Source organism: Oncorhynchus tshawytscha, linkage group LG06, assembly GCF_018296145.1.
Source record: "Oncorhynchus tshawytscha isolate Ot180627B linkage group LG06, Otsh_v2.0, whole genome shotgun sequence".
In the NCBI taxonomy this organism is placed as follows: Eukaryota; Metazoa; Chordata; class Actinopteri; order Salmoniformes; family Salmonidae; genus Oncorhynchus; species Oncorhynchus tshawytscha.
The window spans coordinates 19,115,444-19,142,726 of record NC_056434.1 but is presented as its reverse complement, the minus strand read 5'-3'; the positions used below and the strand labels follow the sequence as shown (position 1 = coordinate 19,142,726).

Here is a 27,283-nt window from a genome sequence, read left to right as displayed (position 1 = left end):
TTGAGGTCCACACTGTTCCTTGGGCAAATTGTCCCTGCTATGCCTAGATACCATCTGTGGTCACCTTTGCAGTAACCTACAAAGAGGACAGATCAGAACAACAGAGTAGTTTAGAGCATTTCTGATTCAGGAATCCCAGACAAATTATTTCTGTATGACAAATTACTACTACTAGCAATATTCTTAATACTAATTTCTAAGACAAATCTCAAAGAAAATAACACAATCTGTTAACCATTTTTTCAAATTGGCTTATACTCCCCTATCACACCGTCGACCTCACTGCAGAGTCACAGGATCAGGAAGTTAGACCGCTAATCCTTAGGGAGAAATCTTGATCATCCTGCAGACCCAATCTGGTGAGATTTGTATCGAAACAAAATGGAAAGAGAACAAACACAACAATACACTCCTTCATATATCATGCGATACACTTCTATATATCACTCGAGGTGTGTAAAACATCAATCCAAAAAAACTCAGAACTGGTAATTCCCCTATTTTGACACATGACTCACAACGTGATTAATGTGTAAAAAAACACTGCTGGTTAAATAAAAATAAAACAAAAAAATTGAATTAGAATTACTACCTTTAACTCCGTAAAGAAATACATTTTATCTCATAACTCAAGGAATAGAGAAAGACTAGAGACAGGTTTTCCATCTCCTAGTCCGAATCACTCTAACTATTAAGTATAAAACCTATCCGTAATTATGAGTGCTTACATATTACATATAAATCTTACCCAAATGTTTCTAGGCCCTCTAGTGAAGGTGATCAAGCCTCACCAGAAAGTCAGAAGTCATTCAACCCCTTCAAGTGAGTGTTTCTCTCCCTTTCCTTTCCCCGTACCTCAGATTAATTATTTAAAAACATTTCAAACATTTTGTGTACCAGGTTTGTATTGTTTTTTTTTCAGTACATTCCTTATCAAAATAATTTACAAGTGTTCAACCAAAACTAACAATGGAAGCTTCAGAAAATGTAATGTGTGCCCGTTAAGGTGCATCCTTTCTAACCTGTGAAAAACCCACTAAAACCAAATAAAAGAGACCCCACACAATGCATCAAATACGGTATTAACACCACTAACAAATATTCATTACGTAGGGTAAAAACAAACAAAATTGACCAGGCCTTATTTAATTTGGGAGCACCCTTAACATACATACTGTAATGGACTTCCATCAGTTCTGGAAGAAAGAATCCTAATTAAGAAACTAGATAATAGTATCCCATTATGTGGAATAGACACCTAAAGTAAACAATCCCAGAACCCCTTTCATTAAGTTTATCATTATAACCTGTTGTTTAACAAATATAGGACCTTCAAAAAGTTGGTGCTGTCTTATAAGATTAATATTCAATACTAAAATATTAATTTCAATCTATGTTAAATAATTGACACTGTTTCACTTAATGGAAACAGATGATCGTTTTAAAGGACATTACCTTCCGGCTTATAAAATTGAGTAATAATAAGTAGAAATGGTCAAAGAACATCTCCCATTTAACTATTCATACCTCTGCTCCAAATGTCCCACATGCATCCCTTACAACCTGATATAGCCCAGTGAGCACGACTTGCTTTCACCCGCGGACTAAAACATGACATCATTAGAGTCTATCCAAAAACACTAATAACATATTTCCATTTCCATTATTAGAAGGCACTGTTTTCATTTTTAAAAATATTACTCTATATTCTGAATACCGACCTCTATTGGATATTTCCTTTCTGCTTCACACTTATATATCTATTATTTTAAGATTAACATGCAATGCGCCAAATGTATAAAATAAATCAGTCAATTCCTAAGGGAAAAGATGCATTTCGATGGGAGCTAAAATAGTTCAATACGAGTCTCTTTCTGCCCACAACTTCAATCCATTGCAGTTGTAACCTTGTTTTATCATGATCATGTTCACAGCGATATCGCAATTGCCGATCAGATGTTATTAGAATGCATTAGATTTAGGTAACAGTCTGTAAGATTAGGCTACAGGTAATAAAACAAACACTGGCTGTTGTTGACAAGCATACACTACCGTTCAAAAGTTTGGGGTCACTTAGAAATATCCTTATTTTTGAAAGAAAAGCACATTTTTTGTACATTCAAAATAACATCAATTTAATGTTATTTTATGGGCAAAAAAGTGATTTTCTTTAAAAAACAAGGACATTTCTAACTGACCCCAAACTTTTGAACAGTAGTGTATATTCAGTTCATATCCATATTATTAATATTTTGTGATTGAAATTATGACACCATTCTCAGTAGCCTATTCTAGCAGGTTATTAGGCAACACAAAAACGTATTACCATAAAATGTCCTCGCTATTCATGTTGAATAAATTAGCCTTTCAATTTGAACTAAGCAAGCTGCTAAATCATTCAGTTTACATCTTAAAACAGACTGGCTGCTGTTTCTAGCTAAGAAAACCATGGCAATAGTTGAAATACAATTAGAAATCCAGATTTGAGTCAGTTACAGATGCAAAGCTATTGAATTGACAAGTAAATCTCACAAATAACCCAATTATAATGGATTTTAAGAAATGTAAATATTTCACCTTTATTTAAGCAGGTAGGCTAGTTGAGAACGAGTTCTCATTTGCAACTGCGACCTGGCCAAGATAAAGCAAAGCAGTGCGACATAAACAACAACTCAGAGTTACACACGGAATAACCAAGCTTACAGTCAATAACACAATAGAAAAAAAAGAAAGTCTATATACAGTGTGTGCAAATGGCATGAGGAGGTAAGGCAATAAATAGATCATAGTAGCAAAGTAATGACAATTTAGCAGATTAACACTGGAGTGATAGATGAGCAGATGATGGTGTGTAAGTAGTGATACTGGTGTACAAAAGAGCAGCAAAGTAAATAAAAACAATATGGGGATGAGGTAGGTAGATTGGGTGGGCTTTTTACAGATGGACTATGTACAGCTGCAGCGATCGGTTAGCTGCTCAGATAGCTGATGTTTAAAGTTAGTGAGGGAAATGTAAGTCTCCAGCTTCAGCGATTTTTGCAATTGTAGTCTTAACATCTGGCACATAATAACGACACAATTACCAGAAAATAGCCTTAACGTTCATACAATTGTTTCTATGTAATGATTTCAGAAGCGCAAAGGGAATTTAGTAGTCAATGAGTTGAATCGATATTCATTGATTTGGAAACAGATCTGGCGAGTTTAATAAAAGCGGATGATCTTTTCTCGTGCGACATAATGACATTCCTTTAATACTACATCACATTAGCTCCGCAATAATTATTATCTTGATAGAAAACCTCAATCGTTTTTTATGTCGTTACATTTATGTCTACATTCCATGTTAATTCCCTTGAACTTTATGAAAAAAAAAGTGTTTATTCGATAAATATAGCAACTCCTCTCTTACTGTGGGAAAAAAAAAAACATTTTCAGTCCTTAAGGGCAGTTAAAAAAAATATATATTATTACCTGGACAGAGGTAAGTCAATGGATATACGCCAATCTTTTTCTGAGACTCTTTCCATGACTGTAGACAGTCATAATGCATTAACCTTATCAAATGATCCATAAAGGGACCAACTGAGAATACTTCTAAAATACTTTGTACTCCCCTTACATACATCTACGTGTGAGTTGTTTAAGTTTCATATCATTATTACTTTATCAAATCTGTAGTAATCAATTATACACACACATTAAAACATGATAAATGATATATTCACAGAATCCATATATAACGTTAGAAATCTTAGGTACTCACATCAACCACTCCATGTGTGTTTTCAACGACTCTCCATTGCCACAAAGCTTCAGCTGTGCAACCAAACTCCCAGTGGAACCCCAAAAAAACGTCTGGTCTTCAAGGACAGGCGGGGATCCAATCTGTGTGGTCTAGTGGAGTACGGCATCCCCAGCTGCATCTAATGCAACTCCCTTGCACGGTTAACCTAGATTACCCCGGGAACAATCAGCAAAATTAAGATGATCATCGCATCCTAGTCGCCAAATGGCTTTACTATGATGGCGACATTGAGATTAAGTGGGTTAAAATAGTCCTAGAAGTGACACAGGGTTAACGGAAGGACATGTCAAAATGCTGAATTTTGAGACTTTAGCAAGCCTTTTTTTTTCATATTCAAAATATGATTTATAGAATTTCCATGTGGTCTATATTAAACATGTTAATGCACAATTTCTACTTAAAATATTAGAGGGACACAAGGCACTCATTTTGTGGAATGACTCACACTGTCACCCAAGTTTCCCAATTGACTCACATTCCTCCTGTCAATCCAGTCAGACCAGAACCTGTCCTTGAGAGCACATTTCCCAATTACATTGTTGATTACAGATCAGCATTTGGCAACCATCTCAAATGGATGGACAATGTTACTTTGTTAAATAAATTCTAGATATACAATTAAATAATCATCTTCAGACTGTCACTAACTTTTAAGTCATCATTGCCTGCAACAGATATTTCTCTCATAAACGGTCTTGCCTGCTACAACGACATTAATGTGTCCATCCATCCATTCCCAAGGGTAGAGAAGTGGACATTAGTATGTAGGGGCAAAAGGAGGAGTATGTGGCTCTAACAGCAGCAATGGGTGGAGGGCCATTGGTAGTCTCTCCTGGAAGCATCTGGTACTTGTGCTCACCAGCTGTATCAATGTCCTTCTCTGGCCTCCAGGGCTGTGTTTCACCTGGCCTTCCCCTGCTCAGCCTCCACAGTGATCTCTGCATACATGTGCTCCTGATGGGCACTCCTCTTATTATGGAACTTCCTCTGACTTTACATCTTAATTCTTCTGTTTGTTGGGATTTGGGTCCAGGTGGTGTGTGTTCGGTCGGGGCCTGTGGTCGTCATTATGGAACTTCCTCTGACTTTACATCTTAATTCTTCTGTTTGTTGGGATTTGGGTCCAGGTGGTGTGTGTTCGGTCGGGGCCTGTGGTCGTCAGCAGTCTGTATACACCATCCTGGGTCCTGGGGGGGCCTTCAGGTGCAGTGCTGCTCTGTGTCTTGATCTTTCTCTGTGGAAGAGCAGGGAGCTCTGGCAGGTAACTCATGAGGTTGGTCTGGCTGGCCCGCGGTGACTAAGTGTATCTTTCTGGGCATTGGCTTAGCAGTACAATCTACCTTGAATATACAGCATAGATAGACTGTATTCTTACACTAACTTAAGTTCTCTTTGATCTCAGTGGATTCAACCTGCAGACATATGTAGGCAATAAAGGCCTACAATGCTTTTGCAATAGCAATATTTCAACATTTAAAAAATAAAACTTTAACCCTATCCCCCAACAAACACACAATGTAATTCCAGCATTTTTCTGATGCTTGGGTTTTGGAGGCTCATTGTGTTTAACTCTGTCTCCAGGCAGGGGTAGAGTCTTGGAGGATGGCCGTTTGGAGTTACTAGCATTTGGAGGCTGGCCGGCAGGGTCACTCAATGTGCTGGGATGATGTTGGAAGGCAGGTTAAGTGTCCTCAGTTGGTTTTAGATGAGTACTACTGTTCATGTGTGGGGGGGTATTCAGCAACACACCATGATTAGGGTTCATGGGTTGTCTTTTGGGGGAATAAAAGTTCGGCATAATTAGCCCCGTCCGTTGATACCAACAACAACAAGTAGATGAAAGGGGAGAATGTTTAGTCAAAAACATGTCAATTCACTTACGTATGTATCCACAACAGTGTTCAAAAATTCAGCTCAGTGTGCTGTACCCTGACCACTGTGTGTGTATGCCATATCAAACCAACTCAATTCAAGCCTATAGGATACCTGTGTGTGTACAAAATGAACAATATGGTAGTTTACGGAATCAACTATAGTTCCTCACCTGTCCACAAGCTACAGTCAGCAGCTCATTGAAAGGAATGACAGGCACCCTGCAGTGGAAGTTCACCAGGTCTTGCAGCACGTCAATCCTGAAGTGCCTGCAGTGATCAGTTTCACTAGAAAAAAACCACTGGTGAATAGAACAAGGGCCTGTCAGCGGGTAATAGGTGTGACGATGGTGTAGAATCAGATAAGATACAAGCTATGGAAACAGAACACAACTAATTTGCTCATGTGCCTATTGTTAACATTTCTTTGCCTGCCTGTTTATAGAAATGCCATTCTTCATGTTTCAGCTGAACAAACAACCAGTCTAATGACACCTCGCCTGGAAGTGTCTCTAATGTACAGAGGCTTACCGATAGGAGAGCGTGTATCCTATCCTGCTTTCACTTACTCGGAACAGGAAGTAGTCTGTGGGCTTGGAAAGGAGCATTTCCTCAGCAACCCTGCAGCGAATAGACACGGCCATGTTAGTACAGACTTCGGTTTTAACTCACTTAACTGAAGAATATACAGCATGCAATGTCACAGAACACTACCATTCAGTGCCCTACTGTAATACAATAACAATAGTCATAAGGCATATATCGTACACTCCAGGCCACACATTTTTTGTTGTTTTGGATATATGAAGGTATTTTTGTATTTACATTGGTCTCATCTAGCCTTGGTTGCTACGGCTGGTAAGCAATGAGTGCAATTCAATGACAGAGACAATTTGAGAACTTACTTCCTAGAAATAATGCCATGGAACCATTCTAGAACTACCCCATTCTTGATTACACAGTCACATTGGAACTCTGAACCAGGAAAGGGCATCATGTCTTCCCTGAGTCTGTGTTCTGTTCATACCCTCAGTTGTGTCCTGGTAAAATAATGAATGTTGGGAATCAACCCCAATTTCTATTGCCAATTTGACAGGTCAAACGCTGCTGGGTTTTTCACGCTCAGTAATTTCTAGTGTGTATCAAGAATTGTCCACCACCCAAAGGACACCCAGCCAACTTGACACAACTGGGAAGCATTGGAGTCAACATGGGCCAGCATCCCGGTAGAACGCTTTGAACACCTTGCAGAGTCCCTGCCCGACGAATTAAGTTCTGAGGGCATAAAGAGGTGCAACTCAATATGAAGGTGTTCCTAATGCTTTGTACACTCAGTGTACAGTCGTGGCCAAAAGCTTTGAGAATGACACAAATATTAATTTTCAAAGTCTGCTGCCTCAGTTTGTATGATGGCAATTTGCATATACTCCAGATGTTATGAAGAGTGATCAGATGAATTGCAATTAATTGCAAAGTCCCTCTTTGCCATGTAAATTAACTGAATCGCCAAAAAAACATTTCCACTGCATTTCAGCCCTGCCACAAAAGGACCAGCTGACATCATGTTAGTGATTCTCTCGTTAACACAGGTGTGAGTGTTGAAGAGGACAAGGCTGGAGATCACTCTGTCATGCTGATTAAGTTTGAATAACAGACTGGAAGCTTCAAAAGGAGGGTGGTGCTTGGAATCATTGTTCTTCCTCTGTCAATCATGGTTACCTGCAAGGAAACACGTGCCGTCATCATTGCTTTGCACAAAAAGAGCTTCACAGGCAAGGATATGGCTGCCAGTAAGATTGCACCTAAATCAACCATTTATCGGATCATCAAGAACTTCAAGGAGAGCGGTTAAATTGTTGTGAAGAAGGCTTCAGGGCGCTCAAGAAAGTCCAGCAAGCGCCAGGACCGTCTCCTAAAGTTGATTCAGCTGCGGGATCGGGGCACCACCAGTACAGAGCTTTCTCAGGAATGGCAGCAGGCAGGCGTGAGTGCATCTGCACGCACAGTGAGGCGAAGACTTTTGGAGGATGGCCTAGTGTCAAGAAGGGCAGCAAAGAAGCCACTTCTCTCCAGGAAAAACATCAGGGAAAGACTGATATTCTGCAAAAGGTACAGGGATTGGACTGCTGAGGACTGGGGTAAAGTCATTTTCTCTGATGAATCCCCTTTCCGATTGTTTGGGGCATCCAGGAAAAAGCTTGTCCAGAGAAAACGAGGTGAGCGCTACCATCAGTCCTGTGTCATGCCAACAGTAAAGCATCCTGAGATCATTCATGTGTGGGGTTGCTTCTCAGCCAAGGGAGTGGGCTCACTCACAATTTTGCCTAAGAACACAGCCATGAATAAAAAATGGTACCAACACATCCTCCGAGAGTAACTTCTCCCAACCATCCAGGAACAGTTTGGTGATGAACAATGCCTTTTCCAGCATGATGGAGCACCTTGCCATAAGGCAAAAGTGATAACTAAGTGGCTCGGGGAACAAAACATCGATATTTTGGGTCCATGTCCAGGAAACTCCCCAGACCTTAATCCCATTGAGAACTTGTGGTCAATCCTCAAGAGGCGGGTGGACAAACAAAACCCCGCAAATTCTGACAAACTCTAAGCATTGATAATGCAAGAATGGGCTGTCATCAGTCAGGATGTGGCCCAGAAGTTAATTGACAGCATGCCAGTGATTGCAGAGGTCTTGAAAAAAAAGGGTCAACACTGCAAATATTGACTCTGCATCAACTTCATGTAATTGTCAATAAAAGCCTTTGACACGTATGAAATGCTTGTAATTATACTTCAGTATTCCATAGTAACATCTGACAAAAATATCTAAAGACACTGAAGCAGCAAACTTTGTGGAAATTAATATTTGTGTCATTTTCAAAACTTTTGGCCACGACTGTACGTACATACCACATTGAAAGCTATATTGATAGGATACGAAAATCATTACATTTTACTCTGGTATCCGTATGCAAATATTATTTTAACGGAGGCAAAAACCTGATACAGCAACAAATAGGCATACAAATATATGCAAGGCAGAAAGTTACTTAATACAAAAACAAAAGGAGGGTGGTTGGGCAGGGTAAATGGGTGGGCATATAACATGAATGTCTATCAACCCAAAGTTTGCATGTTTGAATCTCATCACAGACAACTTTAGCAGTTTAGCAACTACTGACAACTGTTTAACTACTTAGCATGTTAACTAACCCTTTAACTTCTAGATGCACCCATCCCGTTAGCGGGATAATTTTCGTCAACATCCGCTGAATTGCAGAGCGCCAAATTAAATGACTAAAAATATTTAATTTTCATGAAATCACAAGTGCAATATAGCAAAACACAGTTTAGCTTGTTGATATCCACCTGGCGTGTCAGATTTCAAAAAGGCTTTTCAGCGAAAGCATACCAAGCGTTTATGTAAGGACATCTCTCTCAGCAGACAAAACATTACAAACAGCTAGCAGCAAAGTAGATTGGTCACGAAAGTCAGAAAAGCAATACAATTAATTGCTTACCTTTGATGATCTTCGGATGTTTGCACTCACGAGACTCCCAGTTACACAATACATTTTCCTTTTGTTTCATAAAGATTATTTTAAAATCCAAAAACCTCCATTTGGTTGGCGCGTTATGTTCAGAAATCCATAGGCTCGAGCGGTCACGACGGGGCAGACGAAAATTCCAAATAGTATCCGTAAAGTTCGTAGAAACAAGTCAAATGTTTTTTATAATCAATCCTCAGGTTGTTTTTACAATGTATAATCGATAATATTTCAACCGGACTGTAGCTTCTTCAATAGGAGAGAAAGGGAAAATGTCTGCTCCACTCTGTTGGCGCATGCAAAACGCTGCTGGCACCCAGCCATCCAGTGACGCGATGTGATCTTTCTCGCTAGTTTTTAAAAATAAAAGGCTGAAACTATGTCTAAAGACTGTTCACACCATGTGGAAGCCATAGGAAAATGAATCTGGTTGATATCCCTTTAAATGGAGGGAAGGCATGCAATGGAACAGAGAGCTTTCAGGAAAAACAGCACTTCCTGGTTGGATTTTCCTCAGGTTTTCGCCTGCAATATCAGTTATGTTATACTCACAGACAATATGTTGACAGTTTTGGAAACTTTAGTGTTTTCTATCCTAATCTGACAATTCTAGGCCTGAGAAACAGGCAGTTTCATTTGGGTACATTTTTCATCCAAACATCAAAATACTGCCCCCTACACTAAAGAGGTTAACCTAGCTTCTAACCCTAAACCCTAGCGTAGCTAACGTTAGTTACCTAGCAAACGTTTAGCGGCCCAAAGTTTGCAATTTCGAATCTCACCAAGGACAAATTTAGCTGATTAGCAACTACATACTACTTTTTAGCTACTATGAAATTACTTAGCATGTTAGCTAACCCTTCCTCCCCTAACCCTCTTACCCAACTCCTCCTAACCTTAACTCCCCCAGTGTTTCTCAATTTGTTATCATGACCCCAAGGGGTGCACGTTTTGTTTAATTCCCTAGCATTCTGCCCTAGTTTTGGGAACAGAAAACTGTATTGAGATCAAATGTTTAATCAATGAGAAAATTTGCAGAATGTCAGCCAAAATCCATCTCTTTTCCATCTTCTCCCATTGCCTGCCAGTAAGCTTCCTCTTACTACCATATTTGGTAGTGAGTGGAAACGGCAAGTGGACACTTCACATTTAAATATCCAGTGAAATATCTGTCTTGTGGTTCTGTCCTTGGTATTACAGCTTTATCAAGCTATTTTGTTTAAAAAAAATGTTAATGAATTCCATATAGGATTAGGCCTATTCAATATACATTGATAACATTTGATTAAGATTCATTTGAAAATGTCTGACAAAAAAATGTAGCAAGTTAGAATAATCTCATTTTAATAAATCATCAAAAGGACACATCTACAAACATGTAGATCAATTCAACAAGATTTATGAAAGTAGGTAACAGTAAAATGTATTTCTTATTTACAATTGTTTTCAAAATGCGATTTTTTTTTTTTTCTTCCTCCATTTAACCCATAATCAACTATGAAATCCAAATTGTCTTGAACATGGAATGCTAATTATATATTCAAAGAAAAGTAATTTATAAACTGAAATATGTACAAATAGTTCCACCAGAAGGAAAAGAAACCTTCATAATAACTGGTATTCTGATGAAACATTTGCCAGACCTTTGTAAAGGTCCTAAAAGATACAACAGTCCGACAAACTGACTGTGCCCCACCCATTGGAATTGAATTATTTTATGTCCTCTCGTGTAAAACACTTACAAGAGGACATATAAAATAATTCAATTCCAATGGCAATTTACTTCATTGTCACAACTAGAGAAACAATTTGTGATAATTCATGGGGAAGTCACTGTTGTTCCTTTGCTATGATTTAACATGTACTCCATTCCCTATAGATTTGCGTTGAGAAAAGCAAGTTCAAGGTGACAAAAAAAAAGTAGAACAGAAAGCTATACAAGAATGATCCTTTGCACATTTCTAATCTCAAAAGAGAAGCTCTTCTTCAAGTAAAATATTAAAAGCCTCAAGAGGTCCAACAGTCTCATGATGAATAGTTCCAAAGCCCATTATATTAAGCATCAGGTGAAAATAAGCCACTTCTGTTGCGATGGACAGGGACAAGCTCAGAGGGAAGGATAGACGAGAACAAAAACAAAATGCTAAATATAATATGAAGTCACTTTCCTCCAGCCATCCATTTAACATTGTCACACTGAAGGCGACTTAAATTAAGTCTTGAGGATAGAATCTGTACTGTAGAATATCGCAACTCATTCATCATAAATCACTTGGTCTTTCATGACAATGGAGAATTATTGAAAAGTGCATAATCAAGAGCAGGCTTTCTAGAAGGGCACTTTCATACTTGGATGTTTTTTTCCCCACTCTGACTACACGTTCTCTTGCTTGTAACATTTTAGTCCATTGCCATGTCACTACAGTGGTATGCCGATGTCTTGCTTCGAATACAGTACGCAATGCAAATACCTTCAACTCAAAACACTCCAAAATAGATTGTGGGCTTAATACTGGCACATCAAAAACCAACATTTGGGCCTTGGAGTTAAATTAGGACAAACATAGCTACCGCTCTTGACTAAAGAAGGGGAGCGGCGATAAGGACACTAGTGACCATCAAAATGACTAACCAGAATCTGAAACGGACCCTTACCTTAACGGCCATGCATTCATATAATCTCCACCCAGCCAGAAGAGTACTGGACATCCCACAGAGCCTGGTTCCTCTCTAGTTTTCTGATATTTCTAGGGAGTTTTCATAGCCACCACACTTCTACATCTGTATTGTTTGCAGTTTTAGGCCGGGTTTCTATTTAAGCGCTTTGACATCTGCTTAGGTAAAAAAAATGATTTGTAAATAAATACATTTGATTAAACCTAACCTAATTTTAACCAATTCTTAAATTAAATATCAGTTAGCAGGTCAGGAGTGTCCGTGTAGCCTTTTCCCTAAAGAAGCAGCAGGAATGGTTCTGGAATGTCACAGCATATTGGTAAATCAACAGAAAAAAGAACATAGTAATAAACCTGGAAATTAATATTCATGGCATTTGTTTCACCATACAGTAGGTTGACATTATTCAATTGAGTTCTTATAGGCAGCCTACTTTGGCGCAATTGTCACGAATTTTCTGTCACAAATACTGACAAGCGTGAAAACAGCTTACAAAAGTCAAAGGCCACACAAACAGACATGGTATTACAGTATCACAATTAAAACAACCAGTTAAAAAAAAAAGGAATAGGCTGAGAGGCTGGACTTTGAAAAGGGTGCTTAAGAAGTTAAATGACATCAAGCAATTACCACCCAAAGGACTATATCTCTATTTCAGTGGTCTCTACATCATACATAACATGAATATTTGGGGCAATGAGGTGCTCACAATTTTTTGGGGTGGAGTGGTATAAGATTAAACACATTCTGAATGCCAAAACTAAAAATATGGTAAACGTATGCATTCATTTGTTAGATAGCAATTCATTTCCTAACTAGACTGATGTTATTGTGGAACAGATGATTTTAACTTCTAGCCTCTGGAACAATTCTGGAATGTAATAGTTCTAATGAATACTGACATTCCTATACAAGGGACTGGAATAAGACATACTTTTGCAAATTGCGCAGCCAATTTCACTACTAAAGTGCAAGAGTACACAGTAAAACAGGGTTCAACTCAATGTGCAGTTGCCGGCACATAAAATTGTTCTAACACACAGTTTGCAAACCTTGTGCATAAAAATAATCTGAACTGCATAATGGTAAATACTGAACACAGATGAAAATTTTCAGCTATGTCATTAAGATGGTATGTCTTTACTGTTAACATTGTAAGACTAACACTTCAGAACTGTATTATATTATCTTAAGGAAATAAGTGGCTTTCTGGTCTATTTGTTGGATGGCAAAAGGGGATTTAAGGTAGAATACAGATAATCACTCATTTGATCAAGGAAAAACAGGGATGCATAGATGACACATTTGGAATAAATCTCCATAGTAGCTAGATGACGCAGAAGTCAACAATCTCACAGAAGATGTATGATGGTTAACTAGTCTTATCATGGAATTAAGCCACTGCTTTTAAGGATAAGGTCAATCCATGTTGAGACAAAACCTCACTAAGGATCAACTTTGGCAGCAGTACGACCACAGAGGAACATACAGTATCTGTGACAACCGTTGCAGAGAGAGGAGAGGGTGAGCAGAAACCTAAGTGTAATTACGAGAGACGATATAAGAGCATGATGGTACAGAAGAGTGCCTGGTATAGAGATCTCAATCTAACGCCCATCCAACAACACTGATTGATACACCTGACCAATGAAAGCTACCGTTTGTAAACTGGGGGCACATGGTGAAGCAGAAAAAAAAGCCCAAAGAGGCCTGGGATATCAGGAATGAGAACAGGGCGAAAGAGGAAAGCTCTGAGCAAGTCCAGCTGTGGACAATGGTAAGATCGTTGTCCTCACAGGAGGGTGCAGCGGAAGAAACTGCTCTTCTTGGGCTGTTCTGTGATCTTCACACCATGACTGCTGCCCTGAGGATTGTTGCCCTCCTGGAACACACACACAGTCAGAACACACACACAATACCGCATCTAAAATAGATTTGCGCACAACACACACACTTACCAGTTTCTTGTCCATTTTCGCCTTGATGTCTCTGGCAAGGGTCATAAATGCCTGAATTTAAGGGGAAAAAAAGACAGGACAAATAAAGATCAAATAGACAAAACAATGTGCAGTCTCTTTCAACCTAACAGAACAACAATTACTGTACAGCCATTGTTGTTTTTTAACTGCTGAGAATTAGTGAACTCACATTCTCCACGTTGATATTGGCCTTTGCACTGGTCTCCATAAACTTGATACCGTACTCCAACGACAACTGCCAAAGGTCAGTAAAAAGGGACGCACAAAATATACTCAGCGAACATTGACAGTAGCTCAATCACAATTCTTCATCTGTAGATACTCAAGATGTGAGTCATTGATAATTATTGATAATAGCCTACATAACATTTACTGATCCCCCACCTTCTCACATCTGTCTTTGGACAACTGTCACTCAGCAAACATGGACAGTAGCACAAAACATCTACTGTATAGTAAGTTTGATATCAGTCAGGTAGTTTGATATTTTTCATTTCCTGATCAGTGGTGATCACCCACCTGCTCCCCTCTGTCTTTGGACACCTGTCGCTTGTCATTGACGTCACACTTGTTTCCCAGAACCATCTTCTCCACGTCAGCAGAGGCATGCTGGACAGGAAGACAGAAGATTGATCATGCAATGTAATTGCTACTTTCAGTAAAACGTACAGACTTCAAAGATATACCGTGCATTCGGAAAGTATTCAGCCTAGGGTCGACCGATTATGATTTTTCAACGCCGAAACAGAATGGAGGACCAAAAAAAAGCCGATACTGATTAAATCGGCAGAGTTTAAATTTTTTTTAATTTAAATTTGTAATAATGACAACAATACTGAACGAACACTTATTTTAACTTAATATAATACATTAATAAAATAAATTTAGCCTCAAATAAATAATGAAACATGTTCAATTTGGTTTAAATAATGTAAAAACTAAACGTTGGAGAAGAAAGTATACGTGCAATATGTGCCATGTAAAAAAGCTACGTTTAAGTTCCTTGCTCAGAACATATGAAAGCTGGTGGTTCCTTTTAACATGAGTCTTCAATATTCCAAGGTAAGATGTTTGAGGTTGTAGTTATAGGAATTATAGGACTATTTCTCTCTATACCATTCGTATTTCATATACATTTGACTATTGGATGTTCTTATAGGCACTTTAGTATTGCCAGTGTAACAGTATAGCTTCCGTCCCTCTCCTCGCCCCAACCTGGGCTTGAACCAGGAACACATCGACAACAGACATCCTCGAAGCATCGTTACCAATCACCCCACAAAAGCAGAGCAAGGGGAGCAACTACTTCACTGTCTCAGAGCGAGTAACGTCACCGATTTAAACGCTATCAGCGGGGTGCGCGCTGACTAGCTAGCCATTTCACATCGGTTACACCAGCCTATTCTCGTGAGTTGATAGGCTTGAAGTCATAAACAGCGCAATGCTTGAAGCACAGCGAAGAGCTACTGGCAAACGCACGCAAGTGCTGTTTGAATGAATGCTTACGAGCCTGCTGCTGCCTACCACCGCTCAGTCAGACTGCTCTATCAAATCATAGACTTAATTATAACATAATAACACACAGAAATACGAGCCTTAGGTCATTAATATGGTCAAATCGGGAAACTATAATTTAGAAAACAAATTTCAGTGAAATATGGAACCGTTCCGTATTATCTAACGGGTGGCATCCATAAGTCTAAATATTCATGTTACATTGCACAACCTTCAATGTCATGTCATAATTACGTAAAATTCTGGCAAATTAGTTCGTAATGAGCCAGGCGGCCCAAACTGTTGCATATACCCTGACTGCGAGCAATGAACGCAAGAGAAGTGACAATTTCCCTAGTTTAATATTGCCTGAACCTGGATTTCTTTTAACTAAATATGAAGGTTAAAAAAAATATACTTCTGTGTATTGATTTTAAGAAAGACATTGATGTTTATGGTTAGGTCCATCCGTGCAACAATTGTGCTTTTTTCGCAAATGCGCTTTAGTTGACTCATCCCCAGTTTGGAGAGGTTGGAAGTCTTTGTTAGGAAGAAACAGTCTTCACACAGTTTGCAATGAGCCAGAAGGCCCAAACTGCTGCATATACCCTGAATCTGTTGCACAGAACTCAAGAAGTGACACAATCTCTAGTTAAAAGTAATTATTTTAGCAGGCAATATTAACTAAATATGCAGGTTTAAAAATATATACTTGTGTATTGATTTTAAGAAAGGCGTTTATGGTTAGGTACACATTGGTGCAACGAGTGCTTTTTTCGCAAATGCGCTTGTTAAATCACCCGTTTGGCGAAGTAGGCTATGATTCAATGATAAATTAACAGGCACCACATTGATTATATGCAAGACAAGCTAGATAAACTAGTAGTATCATCATCCATGTGTAGTTAACTAGTGATTATGTTAAGATAGTTTTTTATAAGATGTGTTTAATGCTAGCTAGCGCCTTACTTTGGCTCCTTGCTGCACTCGCATAACAGGTAGTCAGCCTTCCACGCAGTCTCCTTGTGGAGTGCAATGTAATCGGCCATGATCGGTGTCCAAAAATGCTGATTACCAATTGTTATGAAAACTTAATAAACAGAAATATCACATTTACGTAAGTATTCAGACTCTTTACTCAGAACTTTGTTGAAGCACCTTCGGCGGAAATTACTGCCTCGAGTCTTCTTGGGTACGACGCTACAAGCTTGGCACACCTGTATTTGGGGAGTTTCTCCCATTATTCTCTGCTGGTGCTCTCAAGCTCTGTCAGGTTGGATGGGGAGCATTGCTGAACAGCTATTTTCAGGTCTCTCCAGAGATGTTAGATCAGGTTCAAGTCCGGGCCACTAAAGGACATTGAGACTAGTCCCGAAACCACTCCTGCGTGGTCTTAGCTGTCTGCTTAGGGTAGTTGTCCTGTTCGAAGTTGAACCTTCGCCCCCAATCTAAGTTCCTGAACGCTCCGTTTATCTTTTACTTGATCCTGACTCGTCTCCCAGTCCCTGCCTCTGAAAAACATCCCCACATCATGATGCTGCCACCACCATGCTTCACTGTAGGGATGGTGCCAGGTTTCCTCCAGATGTGATGCTTAGCATTCAGGCCAAATAGTTTCATCAGACCAGAGAACCGTGTTTCTCATGGAACCTAAAGGAATCTCAGACCTTTTACTGAAGAGTGGCTTCTGCCTGGCCACTACATAAAAGGCCTGATTGGTGGAGAGCTGCAGAGATGGTTGTCCTTCTGGAAGGTTCTCCCATCTCCACAGAGAAACTCTGGAGCTCTGTCAGAGTGACCATCGGGTTCTTGGTCACTTCCCTGACCAAGGCCCTTCTCCCCCTATTGCTCAGTTTGGCCGGGCGGCCAGCTCTAGGAAGAGTCTTGGTGGTTCCAAACTTCTTCCATTTAAGAATGATGGGGACCTTCAATGCTGCAGACATTTTTTGGTACCCTTCCCCAGATCTGTGCCTTGACACAATCCTGTCTTGGAGCTCTACAGGAAATTCCTTCAACCTCACGGCTTGGTTTTTGCACTTACATGCACTGTCAACTGTGGGACCTTATATAGACAGGTGTGTGCCTTTCCAAATCATGTCAAATCAATTGAATTTACCACAGGTGGACTCCAATCAAGGATGATCAATGGAAACAGGATGCACCTGATGTCAATTGAGTCTCATAGCAAAGGGTCTGAATATTTAGCAGGTATTGGCCATATACCATAAACCCCCGAGGTAGCATATTGTTATTATAAACCGGTTACCAACGTAATTAGAGTAGTAAAAATAAATGTTTTGTCATACCCGTGGTATATGGTCTGATATACCACGGCTGTCAGCCAATCAGCATTCAGGGATCGAACCACCCAGTTTATAATGGCCAATATACCATGGCAGTGTTTTGTAGCAGTGGGGGTTAATTGTAGCAGTGGGGGTTAATGTGGTCCGGGGTCCTCATTTGATCATTTTTTTATGTAGAGTTACTGAGAAGCTCAGCTGTGGTGACTTTTTTTAAAAGGACATTCTACTCCAAAATGAATGGAAATAAAATCATGCTGACACCATCTCAAATATAATTTCCACCTCCAGGAATGATCCCAATAACATGTCGGTAAAAATATGGTGTTACAATTATTTTAACATATTGAACCATGCATATAGCCTATGCATGGTCAATATTATTAGATATTAGTGGAGGAGGAAAATAATTGATAGTTACATATCTTGATATTATATTTCACAATATACTGTATAGTTTTGACAACGTCGCAATACTATTTCTGCGCTAGTTGGATGTACCTGCACCAAAACCCCAGTATTATTCCTTCATAGCTTGTTCTCCATCTTTTTAAATAGGGAGCCAATTTATTTCAGCACTTCCATGACTGATCAAAACTTGTTTTTTCACGGCTGTCCCTTGTCCCTCTGCAGCAGACATATGGTGAGCAATATGTTTGGAATGTCGAATCACAATAAAATCAGCTTCGAATCGCAATACTTATTGTATCGATGACAATATCGTACTTCTCACGGAAACCACTGCATGTCACAATTCTTTCCCCCAACACTTTCCCTGGCTGCCACTACTCTTGCTCAACTAAAGACCTTTAAAACTCCTGTTTACCCATGATTGCATTATGAATTGTTGTGCATTGACTGCTTGTCAGAATGCATGTTTCCCTCCCTATGGCAATCGCAACTCGAATGCACCTTGAGAGAAATATTTATCTAGCATAGAACACATAACAAGCTGACTAGGTAAATTGCAGGGAAAAAGTAAATGGACTGTTCTAGCATCTTCAAAGTGAAATATTTTTGACTGTAGTGGAAACACTACCACGGCTAAGGGCTGATCTTAGGCACCACGTGACATAAAATGCTGTTTCAGCGAATAAGCATCCAGGAACCAAACTACTATAATTTCTGAATTACCTCCTCTATATTCCTTATCCAGTTTTTGATGTTGTCAAATGACTTCTCATTGGTGATGTCATAGACCAACATGATGCCCTGGGGAGAAAAACAGAGACTTGGTAAACAACCACCACTTTAACAATGAATGTCAGATACTAACATCCTGTTAAACTTAAGACTTGTACACCTCAGTAAAAAGCTAATTGTTACAAAGGGCCTGAACAGGAATCCAGTGTGATTTTACACCTCCCATGAATGATCTCAGGTATGTAGTGCTCAATAAAAAAAATAAAGGGACTCAAACTAGTGTGCAATCTAGGCCTAACACAAATTGATCAACATTAATGTCTCTGAATATGGATTTTTTTTCTTATAATCTAAACTACATTCTCATCAACGGTGTAAAGTACTTAAGTAAAAATACTTTAAAGTACTGCTTAAGTCGTTTTTTGGAGCAACTGTACTTTATACTTGACAACTTTTACACCACTACATTCCAAAAGAAAGTAATGTACTTTTTACTCCTTACATTTTCCCTGGCAACCAAAAGTACTAGCTACATTTTGAATGCTTAGGAAAATGTCTAATTCACACACTTATCAAGAGAACATCCCTGGTCATCCCTAATGCCTCTGATCTGGCAGATTCACTTAACACAAATGCTTTGTTTGTAAATTATGTCTGAGTGTTGAAATGTGTCCAGGCTATCCATAAATTTAAAAAATAAAATAAAATCAAGCCATCTGGTTTGCTTAATATAAGGAATTTGAAATGATTAATACTTTTACTTTTGATACTTAAGTATATTTTAGCGATAACATTTACTTTTGATACTTAAGTACATTTAAAACCAAATACTTTTAGACTTTTACCAAAGTAGTATTTTACTGGGTGACTTTCACTTGAGTCATTGTCTTTTTAAAAAGGTATCTTTACTCTTATTCAAGTATCTTACTGATTCTCATGTAGGTATATGTGCTTTGTAGTACATTTGCAAAATGTGTGAGAGGGGCATAGTAAAGCAAAGCGACTGACCATGGCTCCTCTGTAGTATGCCGTTGTGATTGTTCGAAACCGCTCCTGGCCAGCTGTGTCCCTGGGAGAGAACAACACAATGAGATCCTTTAATTCCCATCCCCGATTTTAACCCACTTGTAGAATTATAGGCCAATTGTGATCATTCCCAAGGTGCACTTTTTCAAGACATAATTTCAGAGACATTCTGTGAAGTCAAAGGGCTGTCTTACCATATCTGTAGCTTGATCTTCTTACCATCTAGTTCTACAGTTCTAATTTTAAAGTCAATACCTGAAACAGGAATAGAAAAAGTGAGACAATTATTGCACTTCTACCCACTTAAAAATGTGATTTCACTATTGTCTAAACCACAGAGCTCCAAACGACAAAGGATCATTGAAACACAACCATTTGAGTTGAATGTATTTTGTATGCCTACAGCACTGTTTATGCACAAGTGGCAAAACCAGACTGGATTCAACATTTGCTTGAAGGCTAGCTAGTAATTATCTGGATTATATCATGTCCAGAGAGTTCTGTCTTAGGGAGGCGCATCTTTTTAGATGATGCTGCAGGCCACACACAGGAAGTGCACAACTTCGATTTGAGCATGGCTTGTCTAATGTAAATGGCTGCATAACTTCAGGGAAGACCTCCCCAACATGTAGCTACTAAAACTTACCTTTCTGTAATGTTACAGTGACTGGTTTGAACTAGCAAACTCGTTCATGTGTTGCTTGCTGGGAAGTGAACTTCACTGTTATCTAACGTTAGCTAGCTAAGCTATCTAATGAGTCAGAGTAAGCTTGTTCTTGCTCACTTGACAGCTAACGTTAGTTAGCTATGGAGTCAGGTGACGTCGCTTGCTAAAATCTCATGAAAATATCAATTTGAGGAATGTTGGGGATGCTGAAGTGCTGGTTTTATTGCCAAGCGAGCAGTTTGTAAAGCCTGTTAAGTTAACTAGCAAGCTAGTCCTGAATGCTAAACAAATAAGCTAGCTAGCCAGCTAACTTTAGCGAACTAGCGTTAGCATGACAGGATGGGCGCACACTATTATTGCTGCTAACTAGCTACCCGTCCTCCGGTATAACTTTTCTAACCAGAAAACTTACGAAATTCACATACCTATTGTGGAGATAAATGTTGAGTTAAAGGCATCTTCTGAAAACCTGAACAACACACACGTCTTTCCGACGCCAGAATCGCCGATTAACAGTAGTTTAAACAAGTAATCGTAAGTCTTCGCCATATTATTAGCAATTGCGGAAATCCCGCCCGGCAGTTGTGCAAAGAGATACGTTACTGCTTTACTCGATTTACTGGACCAGTGATTGGACAAACAACATTTCACTCTTGACTGCTCTGTATCCGTGAATTACCCGCTGTCAATCAAAAGGGTAACGTCAGCTGATTGTGCTCTTGAAGTCAATGTCCCACCCATGAAAATGTGATCTCACCATTATCTTCTCATTTTAACAACAACGATATCAGTCTGCAAAGGAGTGCTGTAATATTCTAATCAAAGTTGAAAGTACAGTGCCAGTGAGTGAAATAACAATAACCAAGAGAAGCAATGTCGGTAAGTGGTTTTTCTTTGCTCATGCGATCAATTCTTTGGAATAGCCAGTCAAATACTGTACAACGTGTACATGTTTATTGGTGGTCTTGTTTTGACCATGAACATTGAAGTTAGTAGCTAATAGTGCTGCGCTATAAGTACTTTGAGGTTGCTTCGGTTTCAGTTCGATTATAAAAAAATAATAATGGTTTTCGGTTTTGATCCTTTTAATTTTTTTTTTTTACATAAAATGCATTATGAAATAATAGCATTACAATGATTTTAGAGCTTTGTAATGGAAATTCCAAAGTCAAGTAGTAAACATTCATTTGTCAAAACATTGAAAATGTTGCTTTGTCTCTCAGTTCCACATGAGGTAGATATCAATATAAAATAAGAAATTACAATGAAATACAATATTTCCGGTGTGTATATTATTTTTTATTAAATGAGCTTATTCGTTTTAATATCCTAATAATATTTTCACTGCTTAGGCAGTAACAGTCAGCCGGTGGGATCTTGGTTTCAAAGAATTTCGTATTGTTCTGTTATGAATTCTAGCTAGGTGGCTAACGTTAGCTAGGCTAGGTGTTAGGCTTAAGGTTAAGTTTAGGAGTCATGTTTAAAGGGGTAGGGGTAGCAGACATGTTAAGTAGTTATAAAGTAGCTAAAAAAGTAGTAAGTAGTTGTAAATTAAAAAATGTCAAGTTGTCCGTGATGAGATTTGAACTCGCAACCTTTGGATTGCTAAGACCTTCGCATTATATACGGCCACCCACTAAAACCGGACTAAATGAATTCAAGTAATTGACCGACGTTGCAAATAACCAGAAAATATGTCGGTTAATCGCTCAGTACTGGCTAATGATTCAGTCAATTTCAGCAATAAATTATGAAGACTATGTTTTGGTTTAAAACATGACCATTTAGCAAATATAAAATAGTGCCTGTTCTGGGAATGGAATTACATGCCCGGGCAAGCCTCAGATATAGTTATGCTGCAGTTCTTGTATCAGACATGAGAGGGTGCCCTTGACTTATTTCCCCTTTCACATGGTTTTATATTTTTTTAATGGTTCTAATGGTGTGAGCTGTGAAAACAAATATTTTTATACATTAATCCATATTGCAGCTCACTAAGGACCTAATGCACCCTACTTTGGAGGCTGAGAGGCAAAGACACAAGAAGAAGAGGTTGGTTCAGAGTCCCAACTCCTACTTCATGGATGTAAAATGCCCTGGTGAGTATTAAAGATGTAGTTTACATCAACTGCCCAAACTATTTACATGTAGTGTTCACACTATTATTAAATTAGCTTTCCCATTTCCCGATCTATAAGAATTATAATAATTTACAAAAATAAAAAATAAAGCATGAAATAAAGCATTTACAAAGGATTATTAAGGTTACAGAAAAACATATTTGTTTTAAACTTTATTTCAGGCTGCTACAGGATCACCACAGTGTTCAGTCATGCCCAGAGAGTGGTGCCCTGTGGCGGCTGCTCCTTCGTCCTGTGCCAGCCCAGAGGGGGGAAATGCCGCCTCACTGAGGGTAAGAAGACTGTTGTACAATCACATTGCTCAAGAACTTATACAGTAGCATAGGCCCATATCAGTGTAGAGCTCTATCGAATATCTACTGATTTTTGATTTTACCAGTCCTTTTCTCACCCCTATACAGGCTGCTCCTTCAGAAGAAAGCAACGCTGAGTGAGATTTCAGTAGTGAGCTTTCAACTGTGATAGTCGTAAATTGTGGACCATGGATGTTTTGTAAATTATTACATTATACGGAATGGGGATTATTCAGCTGAGCTGATTGGCAGTGTTTTGTCATGATATAAACAGATTACAATATTGTTCAGATACAATATGCCTTTTTGTAATGAATAGGTATAATATACTGTATGCTGAAGTGGTTTGTCTCTTGTGTTTGACATTTCTATTTTTCTTACGAAATAATACATTAAATAATCTCGAGCCAGGTTGTGTAAAAATTTATTAGACTGAAAGCTGGAAAAGTGAATGAATCATTTCAACACAGACTCAGTCAAATAAGGATGAGAAGCCTTGATTGATTACCTTCACAGACAACAATAAAACCTTTTGACGGTTCACCTTCTGTGGTTTGTGTATTCTTTGGTTTCGAGAGTTCCCCTGACTGAAAGTTTTGTAAAACTGGAGCAATACATCAATAACTAACATTATTCTACTATATACAATAAGTATCCATGTTTTATTACCTTGATTGAGGCCCCAGTGGTGCTTTTTTTGGTTGAACTTTTATTAAATATGCTACCACCACAATATAATACCAGGATTATGATTTTACACCTAGGCTAGGCAGCCAAATGCAGAGCTGGGATAGTGGCAGGCATGTCAGGCCATAGTGGAAAGGAGGTGCTATGAAGCTGCATGTCAGCATATGGCGGCACTTTAAGACCATACAGATAATAGGTTAGGTCAGAAGAGGAGTTGTAGTTCCTTGAAAGATTTGTATAGAATACTCTTTTCACATAAAAAATTATTATTTTTCTTCACTTTGGCAATCCCTCCACCTGAATGATAGTCACAGTATTTTAGCACCACCAGTAGCACCACAGACATGTTCACCATCGTTTCCATGAGTCTTCCTCTAGTGTCAATGACCATGTTAACACACACATATACACCAAAGGTAGAATATTGGCTCATTATTAAAAGGCACAGTCCAACCTGTGGATATGTTCACATACATTGTGCATGCACTAAATTACCATGTCAGTTGGTAAAAGCTGATTCCTGTCAACTGTTTGCAAAATAACTCTTGGTGGAGCTCATGAATCATACATAAATGAAGGCCATACATATAACACAACCTATTTCAAAACATGCTTTTGAGTGCACATGTCAAATATGAGTTGTTGTTTTCTATTCTTGACTCATTGGTTTAAAAAACAAAGGGTACAAGTTAAGTTAATCCCCTTTCGCTGGGAATAAGACTTTACAGCTCAAAATGTGGAATGAAATGTAATATTTATGGAATGTTGCAAGACTTTTATCCTCTCCATCTTTATAAGCTGTTGAGCTCTTGCAGTGTTTGATCCAGGACTTGATGCATTCCCAGGTTCTCTTCTTTGGCACCTGCTAATTTTTCTAAAAAATAAATAAAATAAAGACATATTGAAGACATATAGAATGAAACCACACATGACAGGACCATCATACAGTTGATTAATATGAATTCATTCTCCTTAGGTTTGGTAAACAATATTCTACACAGAATCCAAAGCCATTCCTATACAGGATGTACAACTGCTGCTTCCTAGCCACCGTGCTTCTACATCTGCATTTCTTGCTGTTTAGGGTTTTAGGCTGGGTTTCTGTATATCACTTTGTGACATCAGCTGATGTAAAAAGGGGCTTTATAAATACATTTGATTGATTTTACATACTGTAACTGCTGTGGTCGTGTTAAGTTGTTCAATATGCAAAACACAACCACACTAAAAAACACTACCCAAAACAAAAGGAAGATTTGCATTTATAAAACTGACAGTACTGTATGGAGTTGCGCGACAAATGTTATGTAAAAAGGATGTGAGGGACACTCAGTGTGAATGCATGCCACACTCCATAAATTCTCACCTTCTTAAAACAGTTGTTTATCCTATTATAAAGATTGTAATATCAAAACTATTTCATTAAAGAAGGATAGTTGAGATAGTTAGCTTTTAATGAGTTTCATTACACAGTGAGATGGACAGAAGGCACAGAGAAAAGGAGAAAGGGTATTTCAGGAGGCTAACCCCAGGGCAAGAGATGACTACCTTAAGCATTTAAGCCTATATCAAGGTTTCCATAAACGTACCTCATACCGGTAAACCCATTTCATGTGGCTCTAGTACCAAAAATGCTGCACTCTGTTCTTAGTGCAGACATCAGACACCAAAATAGGTGCTCTTTGGTTAGTAGAAAATGGGCCTACATATTTCTTTACACTGGAGACCAAGGCAGTGTGTTTTATTAGCTTGTCGGAGAAGTTTCCATACATTTGGCAGGGTACCCTTTCTCCTAGAGAAATATTTCCAGCTAGTTGAATTTTTTTATTTTTAGCTGGGACCATGTCAATGTGAAACTGTGCATAATAAGATGTTGTTTCATTGCTCAGGGAGAGGATTAAATATCCAGACCTCTTGACCAAGGAAATGACATACAATGGGGAATACGGGACAAGCTTGACATCTTTACTAATTTACTGACATGGAATGTTCTTATTTGAGCAACTCAGCTTTATAAGTCTGAGATGCAACTGAGAACAATGATAAAACGGTTATTTTCAAAATATATAGTTTAATCTTCTGCAATAAAATATGTCTAACTTTCTCTCCACACTAAGGTACATTTACGTTCTCTTCTATCGAAATGCCATAGAGCAGTTTGCAACAGCGTTTTTAGCACTCATACCTTCCAGGTCATCAATGAACTTTTCCAGTTTGGCCACTGTCCTCTCTGCAAACTCTGCACGAGTCTCAGCCTGGGGGACACACAGGGAGGGGGGTGTCAGAACAGGACGCCGTTTTGACATGGAGCAAATTGGCTTACTACTGTATGAACTAAGAATCCAATAAGATGCCAGCAGCTGCTTACCTCCTTCAGCTTGTCACTAAGAACCTTGATCTCCTCCTCATACTTGTCCTCTTTTTCTGAGTACTGTCAAAATACAAGACAAAGTCTGTTCCAGGCAAGCTCTGAAATCTTGAACATGTCAGACCATTCATCTCAGAGACAGAAACGCGTACAGAAACAGACAGACATGAAAGTGCATAGACAGCGATGATCTTGCGGCACTGTTTGTGAACCATGCTTCGCTGTAATACAACTAGGGTTGCAAAGGGAGGGTATATTACTGGAAACTTTCTAAGTTTAAAAGTAAACTACCAACATTTTGGTATATTTCAATGTTTTTATCACAAACATTTAGTGGCCCTTTTGGGTACTTAAGATTATCACAGGTGTCTGTAATAATCTCTTAGCTCTGTAATGCCTCATCACATGTCAAATATATTAAATAATTAACTACGATGATTTTAAAATAAAAAATAGAATGACAAAGCTGTAAAACATCCGAAATGTAAACCATCAACTTCTTGAATACCATTGGTGTTTAATAGGAGGGTTTCAACATGAACTATCCTTAGTAAAATAAATAAAGGTTTGTAAAAAGACTATGTCAATATGTATTTGCTAATTTTTTGGCGTCAAACTAGTGACAGTTGTGAAAATGTCAATAGTTGGAAGAGTTGCAGAATTAATTGAAAATAATGCCAGTGTTGATTAGATGCTTTTTTCATTAATTTGGACATTTTCTCTTGAACCATATGGTCTATCTAATAAGAAACTCATGAACAATATGGACACATATATAAAAAATGAATACTATATGAATAAAACATGCTTTAAGTTATTCAAGTATAAATTACCAAAATTCCGATACATATTTTCTGTTAATTACCAAAATTACTAATTACCAAAATTACAGGTAGCTTTGCAACCCTAAATACAACTCTTCAGGTTTGATAAACTGGCTGTGTGTTAGCATGGGTATAAGGAACACATCGTGCTGTGATGCCAACCATGAGAAGGGCAGTGATTTAATCAGCACCGGGCAACTGCTTAAGTGGCTGAGGGAGATTCATGTGGCGTGACTGGCACTAAGCTGGCTAGGTAGAAATGCAGAGAAAGGTCTGTTTTGGTCCAGGGCTATTGCACCTTCCTGTTCCATCAACATTATCATAAAGAAATCAACATCCAATTTATCAGGTGATACCAGGATTTTTGTTCAGATGTCTTTGAAGATAAAAGTGTGTCAGGTAGTGATTACACTAAAAATAACTCTGCTTTCATGTCTGCCATGTATAGTCAACTAATG

General features: G+C 38.6%; 3 protein-coding genes across 5 annotated transcripts in view; 1 reads left to right on the top strand and 2 right to left on the bottom strand.

The window, feature by feature from the left end:
* Nucleotides 1–10,643: 10,643 nt before the first annotated feature.
* Nucleotides 10,644–21,164, bottom strand: LOC112252202 (ras-related protein Rab-8A). The gene is made up of 8 exons (XM_024423235.2): nt 20,938–21,164; nt 20,040–20,100; nt 19,828–19,888; nt 18,811–18,888; nt 14,402–14,491; nt 14,052–14,117; nt 13,862–13,912; nt 10,644–13,785 (listed from the first exon to the last, which is right to left on the bottom strand). The coding sequence occupies exons 1-8, from the start codon at nt 21,059–21,061 to the stop codon at nt 13,696–13,698; spliced, it is 621 nt and encodes a 206-aa protein (XP_024279003.1). The 5' UTR covers nt 21,062–21,164; the 3' UTR covers nt 10,644–13,695.
* A 74-nt stretch (nt 21,165–21,238) lies between these two features.
* On the top strand, nt 21,239–23,487 carry LOC112252204 (40S ribosomal protein S27-like). Of its 2 annotated transcripts, XM_024423237.2 has the most exons (4): nt 21,241–21,391; nt 22,503–22,611; nt 22,815–22,925; nt 23,055–23,487. In XM_024423237.2, the coding sequence occupies exons 1-4, from the start codon at nt 21,386–21,388 to the stop codon at nt 23,081–23,083; spliced, it is 255 nt and encodes an 84-aa protein (XP_024279005.1). In that variant the 5' UTR covers nt 21,241–21,385; the 3' UTR covers nt 23,084–23,487. The 2 variants fall into 2 exon arrangements, with proteins under 2 accessions (XP_024279004.1, XP_024279005.1); XM_024423236.2 differs by lacking the exon at nt 23,055–23,487 and having other exon boundaries at nt 21,239–21,391; nt 22,815–22,993.
* LOC112252201 (tropomyosin alpha-4 chain) overlaps nt 23,355–27,283 on the bottom strand; it is a 26,365-nt gene continuing 22,436 nt past the window's right edge. For both annotated transcript variants that reach the window (XM_024423233.2, XM_024423234.2), the window contains 3 exons: nt 26,002–26,064; nt 25,819–25,888; nt 23,355–24,507 (listed from right to left, as the gene is read on the bottom strand). In XM_024423233.2, the coding sequence (XP_024279001.1) occupies nt 24,425–24,507; nt 25,819–25,888; nt 26,002–26,064 (216 nt within the window). In that variant the 3' untranslated portion in view covers nt 23,355–24,424. The remainder of the gene's footprint in view (nt 24,508–25,818; nt 25,889–26,001; nt 26,065–27,283) is intronic.

What these genes read in the sequence shown, in the direction of transcription:
- LOC112252202 (XM_024423235.2), bottom strand. Translation starts at nt 21,061, where the DNA reads ATGGCGAAGACTTACGATTACTTGTTTAAACTACTGTTAATCGGCGAT. An exon ending in CATACTACAGAGGAGCCATG is followed by an intron (nt 18,889 to 19,827) that starts GTCAGTCGCTTT and finishes TTTTCTCCCCAG; the next exon opens with GGCATCATGTTGGTCTATGA. An exon ending in CCAATATCAACGTGGAGAAT is followed by an intron (nt 13,913 to 14,051) that starts GTGAGTTCACTA and finishes CCTTAAATTCAG; the next exon opens with GCATTTATGACCCTTGCCAG.
- LOC112252204 (XM_024423236.2), top strand. An exon ending in CATGGATGTAAAATGCCCTG is followed by an intron (nt 22,612 to 22,814) that starts GTGAGTATTAAA and finishes ACTTTATTTCAG; the next exon opens with GCTGCTACAGGATCACCACA.